Below are 18916 nucleotides of genomic sequence, written 5' to 3'. Positions count from 1 at the left end.
GCAGCTTGTCTCTCGTAAATATTTTATCTCACCCCACAGCTGGATTCACAGCCACATTGCTCAGCACAGCTGTATAATATCTTCCATTCTGCTTATGCCTATGTCCTGCATAGAGTCAGGAATCCCTCGTAGCTGTGTGCGCTGTGTATGGGAGACATCATAGCAGCTAGTCTCCATCCACTAGCTGAGAGAGAACTGAAAATATGAGCTAGATCCTGCAGAGGTGAAAGTGGTGAAGAATGCAGGATACACGTCATGTAGTGAGCAGAAGTAATGGTATTCTACATGTTCTCACACAGATTTTCCCTCTCCACCCACTAACTGAGAGAGAACTGAAAATATGAGATAGAGCTTACAGAGGGGAAACTATTGAAAAATGCAGGATACAAGTCATGTAGTGAGCAGAAGTAATGGTATTCCCCATGTTCACACACAGATTTTCCCTCTCCACCCACTAGCTGAGAGATAACTGAAAATGTGAAATAGAGCCTAAAGGGGAAACTAGTGAAAAATGCAGGATACAAGTCATGTAGTGAGCAAAATTATGGTATTCTCCATGTTCACACACAGATTTTCCCTCTCCACCCACTAGCTGAGAGAGAACTGAAAATATGAGATAGAGCTTACAGAGGGGAAACTAGTGAAAAGTGCAGGATACAAGTCATGTAGTGAGCAGAAGTAATGGTATTCTACATGTTCATACAGTTTATTCAGTATAGACTGTTATAATTTTTTTTTAATTTCTTCTTTTACTTTTATACAGCATGGATTTGGCAATTTGGACAACGAATATTGGTTGGGCCTTGAGAACATTTACTGGTTGACCAAACAAGGAAGTTACAAACTTCTAATCTTCATGGATGACTGGCAAGGAAGACAAGTCAGTGCGGAGTATGACCAGTTTCGGGTGGAACCAGAGAGCGACTTCTACCGGTTGCGACTGGGGCAATACCGTGGTACAGCTGGAGACTCCCTCTCCTGGCACAACGATAAGCAGTTTAGCACCTTGGATAAAGATCGGGACTCATACTCAGGTGAGGAACGTGGCAGAAGTAAGGTCCTACTCAAAGAGAAATATTCTGTTTATGGTGAAAACCCTTACGGTGGTTGTCCTTGGTTTGGACTTTCAAATATCTCGCACTCTCATTGGCCAACAATGTCGAAAAACTTATTCCATGCATAATGTTTTTGCCCCAGGAACGTTTTGGACAATTCTAACCAATTCTTTCCCTTATACCCTTAAAGGTAACTGTGCCCATTTCCAGAAAGGCGGTTGGTGGTACAACATGTGCGCCCATTCCAACCTGAACGGAGTATGGTACCGTGGTGGTCATTACCGCAGCCGCTACCAGGATGGAGTCTACTGGGCTGAGTTTCGTGGTGGAGCTTACTCTCTAAAGAAGGTTTCCATGCTTATAAAACCCAACAAACAGTGACCTCTTTGGAAAATGCATGAGAAATATCAATCCATGAAAATAACCCTCCATTTTTTTTTTATCTGGATGACGGAGAAAAAAAAAACCCACCTTGACTCTTAAATGGCGTTAGTCCATCTAATTAACGGATCACTGATAATGGTGGGATCAGTCTCTCTACTTTACAGAAATTGTATCTACAGGTTGTGCCAATATTGTTTTCGGCCCATAATGTTTTTACTCCTCTTACTGTAAAGAATCCCTTTAATAGTAGGAGAGAGGTCCATGGTAAGTAATGTTGACAAAAAAAGACAGGTCCATCAAATTAAACTATTACTGCTTTTTGTTGATCCAAAAGAAGAAAAATCCGATGACAAGGACTGTCCTTCCTGACACCAAATATAGAGATCAAATTTATTATTAATATTAACATTCTACAACAAATAATTCATGATATTATTAAACCTCTTTTGATGAAGTCACCATCATCATCCGTTTTATAGTTTTAGTGCTCTTACTGTGGAGAATCCTTTCCCTTTTTTTTGCTATGGACGACCAGAGATTTGCGTCACCAACCTGGATACACAAATATATTTTCACAGATCTCTCTACTGATAAATTCATCCTTAATAATAAGAGTGTCTCTGATGGGAAATTATCTATTATGTGGGTTTTTCCTGTAAGTGTGAATTGATACTAATCTTTTTTTTTCCACATGTACATTACAGTTTTTATAACATCTATATAAAAGCTCCTTTCTTGTGTTATATATCAGGTTCCTGTGCTACGTTGAGAAAGGAGGAATTTGTTCGGATGCGCTCTGATTTACCGCATGTCCTCTAGGCAAATTACTTTTCCTCCTGATAGAAGACCCTCTCTAGTGCCCCCTATAATTACCTTCTCGAAGTTAATGTCCTAATTTGCAGATTTTTTATTATTTTTTACCATAAAACATTCCCCTTAAAACTCTATAGATCAGCTAGAGCTCCTAGTAGAGAATGTATCACCAGAAAATGACCGTCCGTCTACATCAGGTTTCTTTTTTTTTGGGATTACAGATTTTTATGAATACATTCAACGCGAAAAACTCGGATTTTTGTGTTAAATGTATTCTTTAAAAAATGTTGACAATGTTTTTTTTTTCATATCAAAATCTGTAATTAAAAAAAGAATAGAAATCACTGGCCACTGGGACTATTTTAAGCTTATACTTTCTGTTCCTCACAGAAGGCTTTTCAGAAGTCTCATTATCATCACAGACAGGATTACAATGAAAGATAACACCTCTACATAGAGTAGATAACAGAATTTACTCACAATAAATGATGTCACAGCTCACCTCCTCCTCCTGTACAATGACTGATAACACCTCTATATACAGTAGATAACACAGGATCCACCATTCACAATAGGTGATGTCACAGCTCACCTCCTCCTCCTGTACAATGACTGATAACAGCTCTACATACAGTAGATAACACAGGATCCACCATTCACAATAGGCGATGTCACAGCTCACCTCCTCCTCCTGTACAATGACTGATAACACCTCTATATACAGTAGATAACACAGGATCCACCATTCACAATAGGTGATGTCACAGCTCACCTCCTCCTCCTCCTGTATAATGACTTATAACACCCCTATATACAGTAGATAACACAGGATCCACCATTCACAATAGGTGATGTCACAGCTCACCTCCTCCTCCTGTACAATGACTGATAACACCTCTATATACAGTAGATAACACAGGATCCACCATTCACAATAGGTGATGTCACAGTGACGCGCCCCCTGGGCCAGTGTTGTTTGGGGATACCCGGAGCCGGATCAGATGGGGGTTGTAGTCTCCGAGTGGCTGTGACCCGGTCCGTGCCCAGGGTGTCAAGCTCAGTGTGTGGCAGTCCTTACTGATGTTACTAAAGTTCTTTTATGTCGACTACGCCACCCGTTGAATTGCGGTCACTACGGCCGCCGCTGCAGCAGGGTCCGCTGAGGCTGATGGTGTTGGTGCAGCTTAGGTAGTATAACCCCCAACGGGAGGGGTATAGCCTCAGGGGGTCAGGTGCAGAGGATGGTGGTTGTGGAAGTGCAGGGAAGATGGTAATGAGAGTCAGAGTCGGGTTGTGCAGTTCAGGGTTCTTTACTTACTGCTGTTCTTGTACCGGTCACTCAGGCCTTGAGTGACCACCCGAGCCGTGCTGCGTCCACCAGGTCCTGGACTCGGCCAACCCCCAAGTAGTTCTGGAGCGTGGTTCTGAGCTCCCTTTCTGTCCTGTCCTCGTCTCTGGCCTTCCCCACCAGGGATCCACCTATGTCCGGCTCCCTCGGGCCTCTTGTTGGCGAACCCTTTGCCTCTGGGCTCCCTGACCCTATGCGTGGTCTGCCTTCCGGGTGGATATGGTGGGTGGCCGTGGCAGATGCTGCCCACGGCCTCCGGTCTCTGGCTGAGGTATGCTGTAGCCCCCACCAGTTTGGGATCCGGTACCCTGTTGCCAACTCTTCACCCTGTGGTTGTATTTGGGGTCTCAGAGTTCCTTCTTTCTCCCCCTCTGGGTCTTTCTTGCTCTCCTCTCTCACTCTTGGGCTGGGGCTGCTCTGCTCTTCTGCTCTCTTCCACTGCTCTGCAAAGACTTCTCACAGACTGACTGACTGACTGTGGCTGACTGACCCTGATCTTAGATGGTGCCCACCTTATATACTCCCTCTATGTGTGAGCTCAGGTGACCAGCACCCAATGAGCTCCTACCTTTACCCAGGCTGCTCCCCCTATCTGCCCCTACACTACTGGGATGTACCACCCCCCTCCCACTCCAGCCAAGGACAGACTCGGTCGTACCTGCACATTATTAAGTGGGAGTACCATTGGTCTGTCCTCCGGAAATGGGATGTGTGTAGTGCATGCAGCTAACTGAGCTCAGTTCCACACTCCATCCTTACCCGGGAGTGGAATATCACACCTCTGGGTTGAGGTGCAATACCCCTGTAGCAGCCGAGTCCTCAGGGTGCTACATTCCCCCCTGGTAAATCACAGCACGTCCTCGGGCTGTAAGATATAAACAACATCCAAAACATACAATTTTTGCATAAACAACATAATAAAACATCATATAAAACTTTTCATAAAAACTTTCTTGTTTCTGGTACCTCCGGTCACGGTGCAACTTGTGACCGGGTAAAGTGCGACAGTCTCTTGAAGAAAAATCAGTTCTTCTATAAAACCGGTAGGGGGCGCTTTAGGAAGCGCAACTATATACAAAGGGAAGGTATGGCCGCTCTCAGTCCTCGGTCAGTGGGAATAGGGACACACGGGGTTAACAGTTCAATTCTCTGGTCCCAACGGGGACTATATTAGCAGCAACAGTTCACTGTGCCCCGACGGGCAACTATATACAGCTTCTACTCTGCCGTCCTCAACGACGACGTCCTCCTGCTCTTTCTTTGTGATTAACTTTAGCTTCAGACCCGTCCGGGTCCTCTTGCTCCTCCTCACACCGCAGCTCCTCCTCCGTCAGGCGATGCACATGGAGGGCGTAGGGTCCTTTGGCACACTTGTGCCGGGTGAAGGTGACCTCGTCCCCTATATAAAGGTCACGACCTCTGTGTCCCTCCGGTAGGTGGGACTCAACGTCTCTTCTTGTCACGAAGACGTCGCCTGGGGTGCGGTGATCTCGGATGAAGCCCCACCCGTGCTGCATATTAAACTTGATCACAGTCCCGGTGGAAGGGGGACCATGAGCTGCACGGGGACTCCTCCTGGCCCGGCTCTTCTGCTCCGCGCTCTTTATTTGGGCTTGTTGTTCCCGGACCCGCCTCTCTCTCCGCTCCCTCTCAAGGACCTCGAGCTGTTGCCGGCAGCACTCTGCACGCTCCGCTGCAGCTGCCCGTGTCTCCTGAGTGAACCCCATGAGATCTTCTCCGGTGGGGTCCCACTCAAACTGTGCCTCCTCCAGCGGGGGCGAGGTCCTTTTTACGGGCTTCAGAGCCGGGATCAGGGGCTCACACATGGGCCTTGCCCTCTTTTGGAGCTCTTGTTCGTAGTACTCCCTGGGCCAGACAAAGGGCTGCCCGTCCGGCCATGTGTGTTGGGCGAACAGATCTTCTCCCAGATGCGGCACTCTTGGTTTTATGGGCGCGGTGGTGGTGGCGGCGCCCGGGTTGCCCAGGCCTTGCGGCCAGGCCTGGGGCACCTGGAAAGTGAAGGGCACCGTAAGGACGGCGGCGCCCTGGGCTACTTGGCCCTGCGACCAGGCCGGTGGCTCCGCGGAGGTAGGGGGCGCTGTTGGTATTGCGGCGCCCGGGGGTACTAGGCCTTGCGACCAGGCTGGTGGTACTTCCTGCTTGGTCACGCTCGGGGTCGAGGCGTGTGACGTCACAGGGGTCGCGGCTGCGGCTTCCGGTTGAGGCCTAGTCTGTGGCGGTGACGTTGCGGTTACGGGCACGGCAGGGGGTACTTCGGGCTCTGCGACGGGGAGCTGGGGCAGGTACGCGGTTTCCCGGTTTGGGGTAGAGACGTCCCCTTTACCTGCCTCCTTTCGTTCGGCTCCCTTCTCGGCGCCGTCTCCGGCCTTCAGTCCTCCTGCTCCATCCTCAGAGGCGGTCTGTCTCCTTGTCTCGGGTGGCGTGCTCCGCTGACGAGTCTCGGTCTGCTGGGCCATCTCTCGGCTCCACTCCGCCAACGTCTCTCGCTGCACCCGGGCCATCCTCCGTGCGAGGCCCTCCAGCGCAGTCTGTGCACACTCCCGATCTCGGGGGAGCTGTGCCAGGACCTCCACTAAGCCTAGTGGGGTCGTTGCTTCTAGCAGGCTCCTGACCAACGGGTCGGTGCTGCTCTGCTCTCCTTCCGTTGTCTCCAGCAGGCCTTCTGGAGTGGCGACCGGCAACAGGCTCCTGACCACTGGGTCGGTGCTGCCTGGAGTGGCGGCCCGCATCAGGCTCCTGACCACTGGGTCGGTGCTGCCTGGCTCTCCCTCCATCTCCGGGTAGGCTCTTTCTGGACCCTGCTCCAGGCTTCTTGTCTCCGGGTGCGCTCTCTCCAGACTGCTCCAGGCGACACCCATCTTTGCTCTCTTGTTCTCAGTCCGTCCACTTCGAGGGCGGTCCCGGGGCCACTTGGTGATTGTCAGCTCCAGGGGCAGTTCTTTCACGCTGACAGACACCTCTAGCATCACAGTCTCTGTTGGTGGGGGCGGTTTCCGCTTTTGGCGCCATTCTTCGACCTGGCCCACGATGGGAGGCGGCCTCTTGCCACCCTCTGGCACGCCCATAATGGCGTCCGCTCTTCCAAGGCGGGAAATCTTCGGAAATGGCGGAAATCGTCTCCCAGTGGCGGGAAACTCTGCAGATGGCGGGAAAAAGCTGTTAATGGCGGACAACCGGCGGGAATCGATCTGTGATGGAGTCCGATGGCGGGGACCATCCGGGACCGGCGGGAGACTTCTTTTTGAGGTAAACTTGTTCTTTTCTTCAGGCACGCAGTACCCGGGTGTTGCGGGCACGTAATCCTGCCGACTACGCCAAAGTTGACGCGCCCCCTGGGCCAGTGTTGTTTGGGGATACCCGGAGCCGGATCAGATGGGGGTTGTAGTCTCCGAGTGGCTGTGACCCGGTCCGTGCCCAGGGTGTCAAGCTCAGTGTGTGGCAGTCCTTACTGATGTTACTAAAGTTCTTTTATGTCGACTACGCCACCCGTTGAATTGCGGTCACTACGGCCGCCGCTGCAGCAGGGTCCGCTGAGGCTGATGGTGTTGGTGCAGCTTAGGTAGTATAACCCCCAACGGGAGGGGTATAGCCTCAGGGGGTCAGGTGCAGAGGATGGTGGTTGTGGAAGTGCAGGGAAGATGGTAATGAGAGTCAGAGTCGGGTTGTGCAGTTCAGGGTTCTTTACTTACTGCTGTTCTTGTACCGGTCACTCAGGCCTTGAGTGACCACCCGAGCCGTGCTGCGTCCACCAGGTCCTGGACTCGGCCAACCCCCAAGTAGTTCTGGAGCGTGGTTCTGAGCTCCCTTTCTGTCCTGTCCTCGTCTCTGGCCTTCCCCACCAGGGATCCACCTATGTCCGGCTCCCTCGGGCCTCTTGTTGGCGAACCCTTTGCCTCTGGGCTCCCTGACCCTATGCGTGGTCTGCCTTCCGGGTGGATATGGTGGGTGGCTGTGGCAGATGCTGCCCACGGCCTCCGGTCTCTGGCTGAGGTATGCTGTAGCCCCCACCAGTTTGGGATCCGGTACCCTGTTGCCAACTCTTCACCCTGTGGTTGTATTTGGGGTCTCAGAGTTCCTTCTTTCTCCCCCTCTGGGTCTTTCTTGCTCTCCTCTCTCACTCTTGGGCTGGGGCTGCTCTGCTCTTCTGCTCTCTTCCACTGCTCTGCAAAGACTTACTTCTCACAGACTGACTGACTGACTGTGGCTGACTGACCCTGATCTTAGATGGTGCCCACCTTATATACTCCCTCTATGTGTGAGCTCAGGTGACCAGCACCCAATGAGCTCCTACCTTTACCCAGGCTGCTCCCCCTATCTGCCCCTACACTACTGGGATGTACCACCCCCCTCCCACTCCAGCCAAGGACAGACTCGGTCGTACCTGCACATTATTAAGTGGGAGTACCATTGGTCTGTCCTCCGGAAATGGGATGTGTGTAGTGCATGCAGCTAACTGAGCTCAGTTCCACACTCCATCCTTACCCGGGAGTGGAATATCACACCTCTGGGTTGAGGTGCAATACCCCTGTAGCAGCTGAATGCTCAGGGTGCTACAACAGCTCACCTCCTCCTTCTGTACAATGGCTGATAACACCTCTATATACAGTACATAACACAAGATCCACCATTCACAATAGGTGATGTTGCAGCTCACCTCCTCCTCCTCCTGTATAATGACTTATAACACCCCTATATACAGCTGATAACACAGGATCCACCATTCACAATAGGTGATATCACAGCTCACCTCCTCCTCCTGTACAATTACTGATAACACCTCTATATACAGTAGATAACACAGGATCCACCATCTATATATATAATCGTCTTATCCCGTCTGTCTGTCTGTCTTTCTGTCTGTCTGTCCTGGAAATCCCGCGTCGCTCATTGGTCCGGCTGCGGCCAAGCAGCGCCGCGGGATTTCTGAAAAAAGATGGCGGCCGTTAGCGGCTCATCTGCGGGGCAGAGCTCAGCGGCGATACAGCCGGGAGATGAACAGCGCGAGGCGCTCATCTCCCGACCGCCGGCGGCGCTGACCTCCATGCGGCTAGGGTGTGAAGGGAGGACCAGGGAGCGGCGCTGCGGGTCTGGATACTTCTGCTGCGAGCGCCCGCTCATGTCACGGGTTCTCGCAGCGGAAGTAGCCGCATAGGCAGCGGCGCTGACCTCCATGCGGAAGGGAGGACCGGGGAGCGGCGCTGCGGGTCGGGATACTAATGCTGCGAGCGCAAGCTCATGTCCCGGGTTCTCGCAGCGGAAGTAGCCGCACAGGCAGCGGCACTCCCCGGTCCTCACCCATACGATTAGCTGATTGGTCGCGATCTCTCGCCGCGACCAATCACCGATCTTGGTGCAACATTTAAACACCGCTGTGCTGATTGGTCGCGGACGCTATTTAAATGTGGCGCCCAAATCGGTGATTGGTCGCAGGCAGCGTCGGCGACCAATCAGCACAGCGGTGTTTAAATGTCTCTGCAAGATTGGTGATTGGTCGCGGGCGCTATTTAAATGTGGCGCACAAATCCCGCGACCAACCACCGATTTGGCCGCCACATTTAAACACTGCTGTGCTGATTGGTCGCGGACGCTGCCCGCGACCAATCACCGATCTTGGCGCCACAGTTAAACACCGCTGTGCTGATTGGTCGCAGAAGCTGCCCGCGACCAATCACCGATTTGGGCGCCACATTTAAATAGCGTCCGCGACCAATCAGCACAGCGGTGTTTAAATGTGGTGCCAAGATCGGTGATTGGTCGCGGCCGATATTTAAATTCGGCGCCCAAATCGGTGTTTGGTTGCGGGCATCGCCCACGACCAATCAGCGATTTTCAACACAAATGTCCGGACCTTAGTAACACCATGCGGCTACTGTCGGGACATCAGCGGCTAGGGTGTGAAGGGAGGACCGGGGAGCGGCGCTGCGGGTCGGGATACTTCTGCTGCGAGCACCCACTCATGTCCCGGCTTCTCGCAGTGGAAGTAGCCGCACAGGCAGCGGCCCTCCCCGGTCCTCACCAATACGATTCCGCTCCCCGGTCATCACCAATACGATTCGCTGATTGGTCGCGGTCTCCGCACCCGACCAATCAGTGATCTTGGTGCAAAGTTTAAACAACGCTGTGCTGATTGGTTGCGCCACATTTAAATAGCGGCCGCGACCAATCACCGATTTTGGCGCCAAATTTAAAACAACGCTCTGCTAATTGGTCGCGGACTCCAGCCGCGACCAATCAGAGAGATTGGAGCCAAATTTAAACAACGCTCTGCTGATTGGTCGCGGACTCCAGCCGCGACCAATCAGAGAGATTGGAGCCAAATTTAAACAACGCTCTGCTGATTGGTCGCGGCTGCCAGAAGCGACCAATCAGCGAGATTGGCGCCAAATTTAAACAACGCTCTGCTGATTGGTTGCGGACGCCAGCAGCGACCAATCAGCGACATTGGCGCCAAATTTAAAGAACGCTCTGCTGATTGGTCGCGGCTGCCAGCCGCGACCAATCAGTGAGATTGCCGCCAAATTTAAACAATGCTCTGCTGATTGGTCGCGGACGCCAGCCGCGACCAATCAGCGAGATTGGCGCCACATTTAAACACCGCTCTGCTGATTGGTGGCGGTTGCTAGCTGCCACCAATCAGCGAGATTGGCGCCAAATTTACACATCGCTTCGCTGATTGGTCGCGGTGGCCGGCCGCAATCAATCAGCGATATTGCCGCCAAATTTAAACACCGCTCTGCTGATTGGTCGCGGTTAACGGTTACGAATAATCAGCATTATTGGCGCCACATTTAAACACCGCTAAACTAATTGGTCGCGGCCGTGACCAATCACCATTATTGCCGCCAAATTTAAATACCGCTCTGCTGATTGGTCGCGACCGCCGGCCGCAAGCAATCAGCATTATTGGTGCCAAATTTAAACACCGCTCTGCTGATTACGCCCGGTCGGCCACATACATATTCTAGAATACCCGATGCGTTAGAATCGGGCCACCATCTAGTTCACAATCGGTGATGTCACAGCTCACCTCCTCCTCCTGTACAATGACTGATAACACCTCTATATACAGTAGATAACACAGGATCCACCATTCACAATAGGTGATGTCACAGCTCACCTCCTCCTCCTGTACAATGACTGATAACACCTCTATATATAGTAGATAACACAGGATCCACCATTCACAATAGGTGATATCACAGCTCACCTCCTCCTCCTGTACAATGACTGATAACACCTCTATATATAGTAGATAACACAGGATCCACCATTCACAATAGGTGATATCACAGCTCACCTCCTCCTCCTGTACAATGACTGATAACAGCTCTATATACAGTAGATAACACAGGATCCACCATTCACAATAGGTGATATCACAGCTCACCTCCTCCTCCTGTACAATGACTGATAACAGCTCTATATAGAGTAGATAACACAGGATCCACCATTCACAATAGGTGATATCACAGCTCACCTCCTCCTCCTGTACAATGACTGATAACAGCTCTATATACAGTAGATAACACAGGATCCGCCATTCACAATAGGTGATATCACAGCTCACCTCCTCCTCCTGTACAATGACTGATAACAGCTCTATATACAGTAGATAACACAGGATCCATCATTCACAATAGGTGATGTCACAGCTCACCTCCTCCTGTACAATCACTGATAACACCTCTATATACAGTAGATTACACAGGATCCACCACTCACATTAGGTGACGTCACAGCTCACCTCCTCCTCCTCCTGTACAATGACTGATAACACCTCTATATACAGTAGATTACACAGGATCCACCACTCACATTAGGTGACGTCACAGCTCACCTCCTCCTCCTCCTGTACAATGACTGATAACAGCTCTATATACAGTAGATAACACAGGATCCATCATTCACAATAGGTGATGTCACAGCTCACCTCCTCCTGTACAATCACTGATAACACCTCTATATACAGTAGATTACACAGGATCCACCACTCACATTAGGTGACGTCACAGCTCACCTCCTCCTCCTCCTGTACAATGACTGATAACACCTCTATATACAGTAGATTACACAGGATCCACCATTCACATTAGGTGACGTCACAGCTCACATCTTATAAGGTAGGTCAGTTTCTGATGACACACTCCCATAAAAAGAGAACCTGTTCCATCCCGCGCCTATTTCCCTATGATAACACTTCCTTGCCTCATGGTCTTGAGGGTCAGTGTTATCATAGGGGTGACAGCAACCAATCAGAAGCTAGCCATCACTGTTGGAAAGTAATTGAAAAGAAGAAATATTGTTGTCCCTATGATAACATTGAGATGCTAAAACACAGGAGAAGTTATCATGGGGACAATCACAGAAGAAGGCCTGAGACTTCAATCCCTGATATCTTAGCAAGGAATATTTTTTTTTTAAATCTCCAAAAAATGTCCACTAATAAAGATACTGAACAGCAATATATATGATAGGATGACATATGTTACGGAACGTTGACTCTTCCCCTTCCAGCGCGTTTCGCCAGGTGATGTCCACTGGAGCACGTTCATGGCGCCGCAGTAAAACACACACTGGACACTTTTGCTGCAAAAACTTATATTCTTATTTTGTATTAACAAAAATATTTGCAAAACAGCAAAACGATTAATTTCCGAAAAAATTGAAATGACAACTGACACTTTAAGTAACTGTGTAAAGGAGGAAGAAGAGGCGTTGCGGAAGGAGGAATGGAGGCTGTAAGTGTCCCAGGAGGTAGGCGTCGCTCCTTCACACAGTCCTGAGCAGAAAGGAATAAGGCACTGACTGAAGACCATGAAGTGGGAGCCGTTACCTATGTGTGTGGGTAATCGCATAAAAGGCAATTCCATACATTCTGTGTCTATTTTCCCATTATAAGTAAAAAAAAATATTTTTTTTATTGTACTTGCCCTTTAAATAATTCAGCGGAAGGCAGGCTGCTGTTTATGGCAGCCTGTGCTCCGCTGTATGAGGAGGCCAACTGCTGTCAACAGAAGATTTAAAGGGATATTCTTGTCGTACCGAGTAACAATACGGAGGGGGATCATTGTAAAGGGCCCCACTGATCACACAAGTAATATGGCCGCTCTGCACTTTGATGGCCATAGAGGATCGTGTCCCCTCCTTTTTAATTACACCATTACAAGGTGCAATTCCAATAATTAGGTAATTGTCATTCATGCGATTCCCTAAACACATGCATGGCCGGCGAGCATGATAAATATGGAGATGCATGCTGGACCGTTGCGATTCTAGCTGTCGTTGCTGTCACTCTCGTACTCGCCATACTCCTGTATTTCGTCCAGGATGAGATCGTCGAGGTCACACTGGGTCAGGCTGCCTTGGCTCAGGCACGTGGCCACGGTGGACCCGGTGCTGATGTGCAGCGCGCTGGGATACAGCACTTTGGGATGGTTATGTTTGGCCCTGCTCCTGGGATGGACACACTGGATGCCAGGAATGTAAGGTTCTGTGTGTAGACATTAAAAAAAAGAAGGGTCAATGTCCATAAATTTAGGAACAGTTCGTTAAAAACCTCTTTTAATGGAATTTAATCTTGGCTTTAAAACGAGACCAAGATCGCAGCTCTAACACTTGTATGAAGTCAGGACGATATGGGGGGACAAAAGCTCAAGACCTCAGCAGTGAAATGTATTAATACAGTAGTGTTCAAAATAATAGCCGTGTGTTCAATAACCTGAATTAAGCACAAAATCTTTATACTAGCTTTTATTTCCATACATTGGGAACATTGCACACTGTTTTCTAATCCAAAACATGAAGAGAAATATACCGTATTTTTCAGACTAGAAGACGCACTTTTTTCCTCCAAAATTTTGGAGGAAAGTGGGGGGTGGGAGGTGTGGGGGAGCGGCAGTGGCGGAGGAGCGGGGCACAGGAAGCAGGAGCCGCCTGTTGCAGCCTACATTGTGCCCGCTACTAAAGAAAATGAATATTCATTGCTCCCCACACCCATGGGCGTGGACAGCAGTGAATATTCATTTTCCTTAAAAGCGCGCACACTGTACCCGCAGCACGGCTCCTGCAGCGGCCAGTGGTCAGTTTGCCCGCCATTAAAGTCCACGATTATTCACTACAAGCCACTCCCATGGGCGTGGGGAGCAGTGAATATTCATTTTCCTAAATAGCGAGCACACTGTACCCGCAGCACGGCTCCTGCAGCGGCCGGCGGTCAGTGTGCTATTAAAGTCAATGAATATTCACTACAACCCACTACCATGGGCGTGGGGAGCAGTGACCATTCATTCTCCCTAATAGCGGGCACACTGACCGCAGGCCGCTACAGGGGCAGCGCTGCGGGTACAGTGTGTGCGCTATTACAGAGAATGAATGGTCACTGCTCCCCACGCACACAGTCACGGCGTGGGGAGCAGTGACTATTCCGGCACAGAATCTCACAGTGTGAGAGCGCATGGCGGTGATGTCATGCGCGCCTCACACTGTGAGATCAGTGCTGGCAGCAGGGCAGGACGCAGCGCTGGAGCACAGGGAAGAAAGGGGAGTAGAAGTGTTTATTTTTTTGTGTGCAGCATGGGATGGGGGGTGCCAAGCATACCAGGATGGGGGGGTACCAAACATACCAGAAAGAGGGATGAAGGGTGCCTTGCATACCAGAAAGAGGGAAGAGGGGTGCCATGCATATCAGGAAGAGGGATGAGGGGTGCCATAAATACCAGGAAGAGGGGTGCCATAAATACCAGGAAGAGGGCTGAGGGGTGCCATGCATATCAGGAAGAGGGATGTGGGGGGCCATACATGCCAGGAAGAGGGATGAGGGGGGCCATACATACCAGGAAAAGGGATGAGGGGGGCATACATAACAGGAAGATGGATGAGGGGTGCCATACATACCAGGAAGAGGGATGAGGGGTGCCATAAATAGAAGGAAGAGGGATGAAGGGGGCCATACATAACAGGAAGAGGGATGAGGGGTGCCATAAATAGAAGGAAGAGGGAGGAGGGGTGCAATGCATATAAGGAAGAGGGATGAGGGGTCCATGCATATAAGGAAGAGGGATGAGGGGTGCCATGCATATAAGGAAGAGGGAGGAGGGGTGCAATGCATATAAGGAAGAGGGATGAGGGGGGTCATGCATATAAGGAAGAGGGATGAGGTGTGCCATGCATATAAGGAAGAGGGATGAGGGAGGCCATACATAACAGGAAGAGGGATGAGGGGGGCCATATATACCTGGAAGTGGGATGAGGGGGGCCATACATAACAGGAAGAGGGATGAGGGGGGCCATACATACCAGGAAGAGGGATGAAGGGGGTCATACATACCAGGAAGATGGATGAGGGGGGCCATACATAACAGGAAGAGGGATGAGGGGGGCCATACACACCAGGAAGAGGGGTGTCATACATACCAGAAAGAGGGATGAGGGGTGCCATGCATACTTGGATGAGGGGGCCATGCATACTTGGATGAGGGATGCCATGCAACCAGGATGATGGATGAGAGGTGCCATGCATACCAGGATGAGGGGTGCCATGCATACCAGGATAAGGATGAGGGGTGCCAGGCATACCAGGATTGGGGATGAGGGGGCCATGCATACCAGGAAGAGGGATGAGGGATGCCATACATACCAGGATTGGGATGAGTGGTGCCATGCATACCAGGATGAGGGATGAAGGGTGCCATGCATACCAGGATGAGGGATGAAGGGTGCCATACATACCAGGAAGAGGGATGAGGGGTGCCATGCATATCAGGATGGGGATGAGGGGTGCCATGCATATCAGGATGGGGATGAGGGGTGCCATGCATATCAGGATGGGGATGAGGGCCACGTGTAACAGGAAGGAGGGGGCCATATATACCAGGATGGGGGATATTAACAGAATTGGGGGACATTACCCCTATAACAGTGTCAGCAGCAGACCCCCTCCCCCTTAACAGGGCATCATGACCACATTTTTTACTTAATTTTTTTTTCTATTTTCCTCCTCTAAAACCTAGGTGCGTCTTATAGTCCGGTGTGTCTCATAGTCCGAAAAATACGGTACTCTCTTTTTTGAGGATTTAGCATTCCTGTGAATCACTAACTTAATATTTAGTTGTATACCCACAGTTTTTTAGAACTGCTTCACATCTATGTTGCATAGAGTTATTCCAGCACAGGATGCTTTGACTACATCTCTCAGTGTTTTGGCATTTGTTGGCTTTGCCTCAGAAACAGCATTTTTGATGTCACCCCACAAGTGTTCTATCGGATTAAGGTCCGGGGATTGGGCTAGCCGCTCCATAACCTCAATTTTGTTGGACTGGAACCAAGATTTTGCTCGTTTACTGGTGTGTTTAGGGTTGTTGTCTTGTTGAAACACCCATTTCAAGGGCATATCCTCTTCAGCATAAGGCAACATGACCTCTTCAATTATTTTAATATATGCAAACTGGTCCATGATCCCTGGTATGCCGTAAATAGGTCTGGCACCATAGTAAGAGAAACATACCAATATCATGATGCTTGCACGGCCATGCTTCACTGTCTTCAGAGTGTACTGTGGTTTGAATGGAGAGTTTGGGGGACGTCTGATGAACTGTCTGCAGCCCATGGACCCAAAAAGAACAATTTTACTTATATCAGTCCACAAAATGTTTCTCCAGGTCTCTTTAAGCCAGTTGATGTGTTCTTTGGCAAATTGTATCCGCTTCAGTACGTCTTTTTTTTTAACAGTGGGACTCTGCTGGGACTTCTTGCTAAGAGATTAGCTTCACACAGGCGTCTTCTAACTGTCACAGGTGTCTTCTAACTGTCACAGGTGTCTTCTAACTGTCACAGACGTCTTCTAACTGTCACAGGTGTCTTCTAACTGTCACAGTCCTCACAGGTAACTTGAGACTGTCTGTAATCATCCTGGAGCTGATAATTGGCTGAGCCTTTGCCATTCTGGTTATTCTTCGATCTATTTGAATGGTAGTCTTCCGTTTTCTTCCACGTCTCTCTGGTTTTTATTTCCATTTTAAATCATTGGAGATAATTTTAGCTGAACAGCCTATCATTGTCCGCACTTATTTATAAGTTTTACCATCTCCAATCAACTTTTTAATCAAAGTTCACTGTTCTTCTGAACAAGGTTTTGAACTACCCATATTTCTCAGGCTTTCAAGGAGAAATCCATGTACGACATGTGCTGGCTTCACCCTTAAATAAGGGCCACCTGATTCACACCTATTTCCTCACAGAATGATTGACCTCACTGATTGACCTCCACACTGCTATTATTGTGAACAATTAATTATTCAAATACACAGACTCAAAAACCTGAAAATCATGAATGCGGAGTCTGGTGGTTTTCTTAGAACCTTCTGCACCAACTGGTAAATTGTTTGATATGTGGTGATATAATTTATACCAAAAACAGTGATTAATCTGGTTAGTCATATTGGACTGATATTATTTTGAACACTACTGTATAATATAAATATATACTGCTCAAAAAAAATAAAGGGAACACTCAGATAACACATCCTAGATCTGAATGAATGAAATATTCTCATTGAACACTTAGTTCTGTACAAAGTTGAATGTGCTAACAACAAAATCACACAAAAATCATCAATGGAAATCAAATTTATTAACCAATGGAGGCCTGGATTTGGAGTCACCCCCAAAATTAAATTGGAAAAACACACTACAGGCTGATCCAACTGTGATGTAATGTCCTTAAAACAAGTCAAAATGAGGCTCAGTATTGTGTGTGGCCTCCACGTGCCTGTATGACGTCCCTACAACGCCTGGGCATGCTCCTGATGAGGCTCAGTATTGTGTGTGGCCTCCACGTGCCTGTATGACCTCCCTACAACGCCTGGGCATGCTCCTGATGAGGCTGAGTATTGTGTGTGGCCTCCACGTGCCTGTATGACCTCCCTACAACGCCTGGGCATGCTCCTGATGAGGCTGAGTATTGTGTGTGGCCTCCACGTGCCTGTATGACCTCCCTACAACGCCTGGGCATGCTCCTGATGAGGTTGTGTGGCCTCCACGTGCCTGTATGACCTCCCTACAATGCCTGGGCATGCTCCTGATGAGGCTCAGTATTGTGTGTGGCCTCCACGTGCCTGTATGACCTCCCTACAACGCCTGGGCATGCTCCTGATGAGGCTGAGTATTGTGTGTGGCCTCCACGTGCCTGTATGATCTCCCTACAACGCCTGGGCATGCTCCTGATGAGGTTGTGGATGGTCTCCTGTGGGATCTCCTCCCAGACCTGGACTAAAGCATCCGCCAACTCCTGGACAGTCTGTGGTGCAACGTGACGTTGGTGGATGGAGCGAGACATGATGTCCCAGATGTGCTCAATCGGATTCAGGTCTGGGGAAAGGGCGGCCAGTCCATAGCTTCAATGCCTTCATCTTGCAGGAACTCCTGACACACTCCAGCCACATGAGGTCTGGCATTGTCCTGCATTAGGAGGAACCCAGGGCCAACCGCACCAGCATATGGTCTCACAAGGGGTCTGAGGATCTCATCTCGGTACCTAATGGCAGTCAGGCTACCTCTGGCGAGCACATGGAGGGCTGTGCGGCCCTCCAAAGAAATGCCACCCCACACCATTACTGACCCACTGCCAAACCGGTCATGCTGAAGGATGTTGCAGGCAGCAGATCGCTCTCCACGGCGTTTCCAGACTCTGTCACGTCTGTCACATGTGCTCAGTGTGAACCTGCTTTCATCTGTGAGGAGGTCAGGGCGCCAGTGGCGACTTTGCCAATCCTGGTGTTCTGTGGCAAATGCCAGGGGTCCTGCACGGTGTTGGGCTGTGAGCACAACCCCCATCTGTGGACATCGGGCCCTCATACCACCCTCATGGAGTCGGTTTCTAACCGTTTGTGCAGACACATGCACATTTGTGGCCTGCTGGAGGTCATTTTGCAGGGCTCCGGCAGTTGTCCTCCTGTTCCTCCTTGCACAAAGGCGGAGGTAGCGGTCCTGCTGCTGGGCTGTTGCCCTCCTATGGCTCCCTCCACGTCTCCTGGTGTACTGGCCTGTCTCCTGGTAGCGCCTCCAGTCTCTGGACACTACGCTGACAGACACAGCAAACCTTCTTGCCACGGCTCGCATTGACGTGCCATCCTGGATGAGCTGCACTACCTGAGCAACTTATGTGGGTTGTAGAGTCCATCTCATGCTACCAAGAGTATGAAAGCACAACCAACATTCAAAAGTGACCAAAACATCAGCCAGAAAGCATTGGTACTGAGATGTGGTCTGTGGTCCCCACCTGCAGAACCACTCCTTTATT

General features: G+C 49.9%; 2 protein-coding genes across 3 annotated transcripts in view; one reads left to right on the top strand and one right to left on the bottom strand.

Moving 5' to 3' along the window:
* The window catches only part of ANGPTL6 (angiopoietin like 6), a 34151-nt gene extending 31967 nt beyond the window's left edge, over window positions 1–2184 (top strand). For both annotated transcript variants that reach the window (XM_073654130.1, XM_073654131.1), the window contains exons 5-6: window positions 764–1034; window positions 1246–2184. In XM_073654130.1, coding sequence (XP_073510231.1) covers window positions 764–1034; window positions 1246–1436 — 462 coding nt within the window. In that variant the 3' untranslated portion in view covers window positions 1437–2184. The remainder of the gene's footprint in view (window positions 1–763; window positions 1035–1245) is intronic.
* Window positions 2185–12202: 10018 nt separating this feature from the next.
* SHFL (shiftless antiviral inhibitor of ribosomal frameshifting) overlaps window positions 12203–18916 on the bottom strand; it is a 43463-nt gene continuing 36749 nt past the window's right edge. The window contains exon 9 of the mRNA XM_073654129.1: window positions 12203–13111. Coding sequence (XP_073510230.1) covers window positions 12894–13111 — 218 coding nt within the window. The 3' untranslated portion in view covers window positions 12203–12893. The remainder of the gene's footprint in view (window positions 13112–18916) is intronic.

This window comes from Phyllobates terribilis, unplaced genomic scaffold, assembly GCF_046119375.1.
Source record: "Phyllobates terribilis strain yellow unplaced genomic scaffold, ASM4611937v1 Scaffold_11__3_contigs__length_659146591, whole genome shotgun sequence".
Classification (NCBI taxonomy): Eukaryota; Metazoa; Chordata; class Amphibia; order Anura; family Dendrobatidae; genus Phyllobates; species Phyllobates terribilis.
Note: the sequence above shows the minus strand (reverse complement) of the source record. Positions and strands in the feature narration are given on the sequence as shown.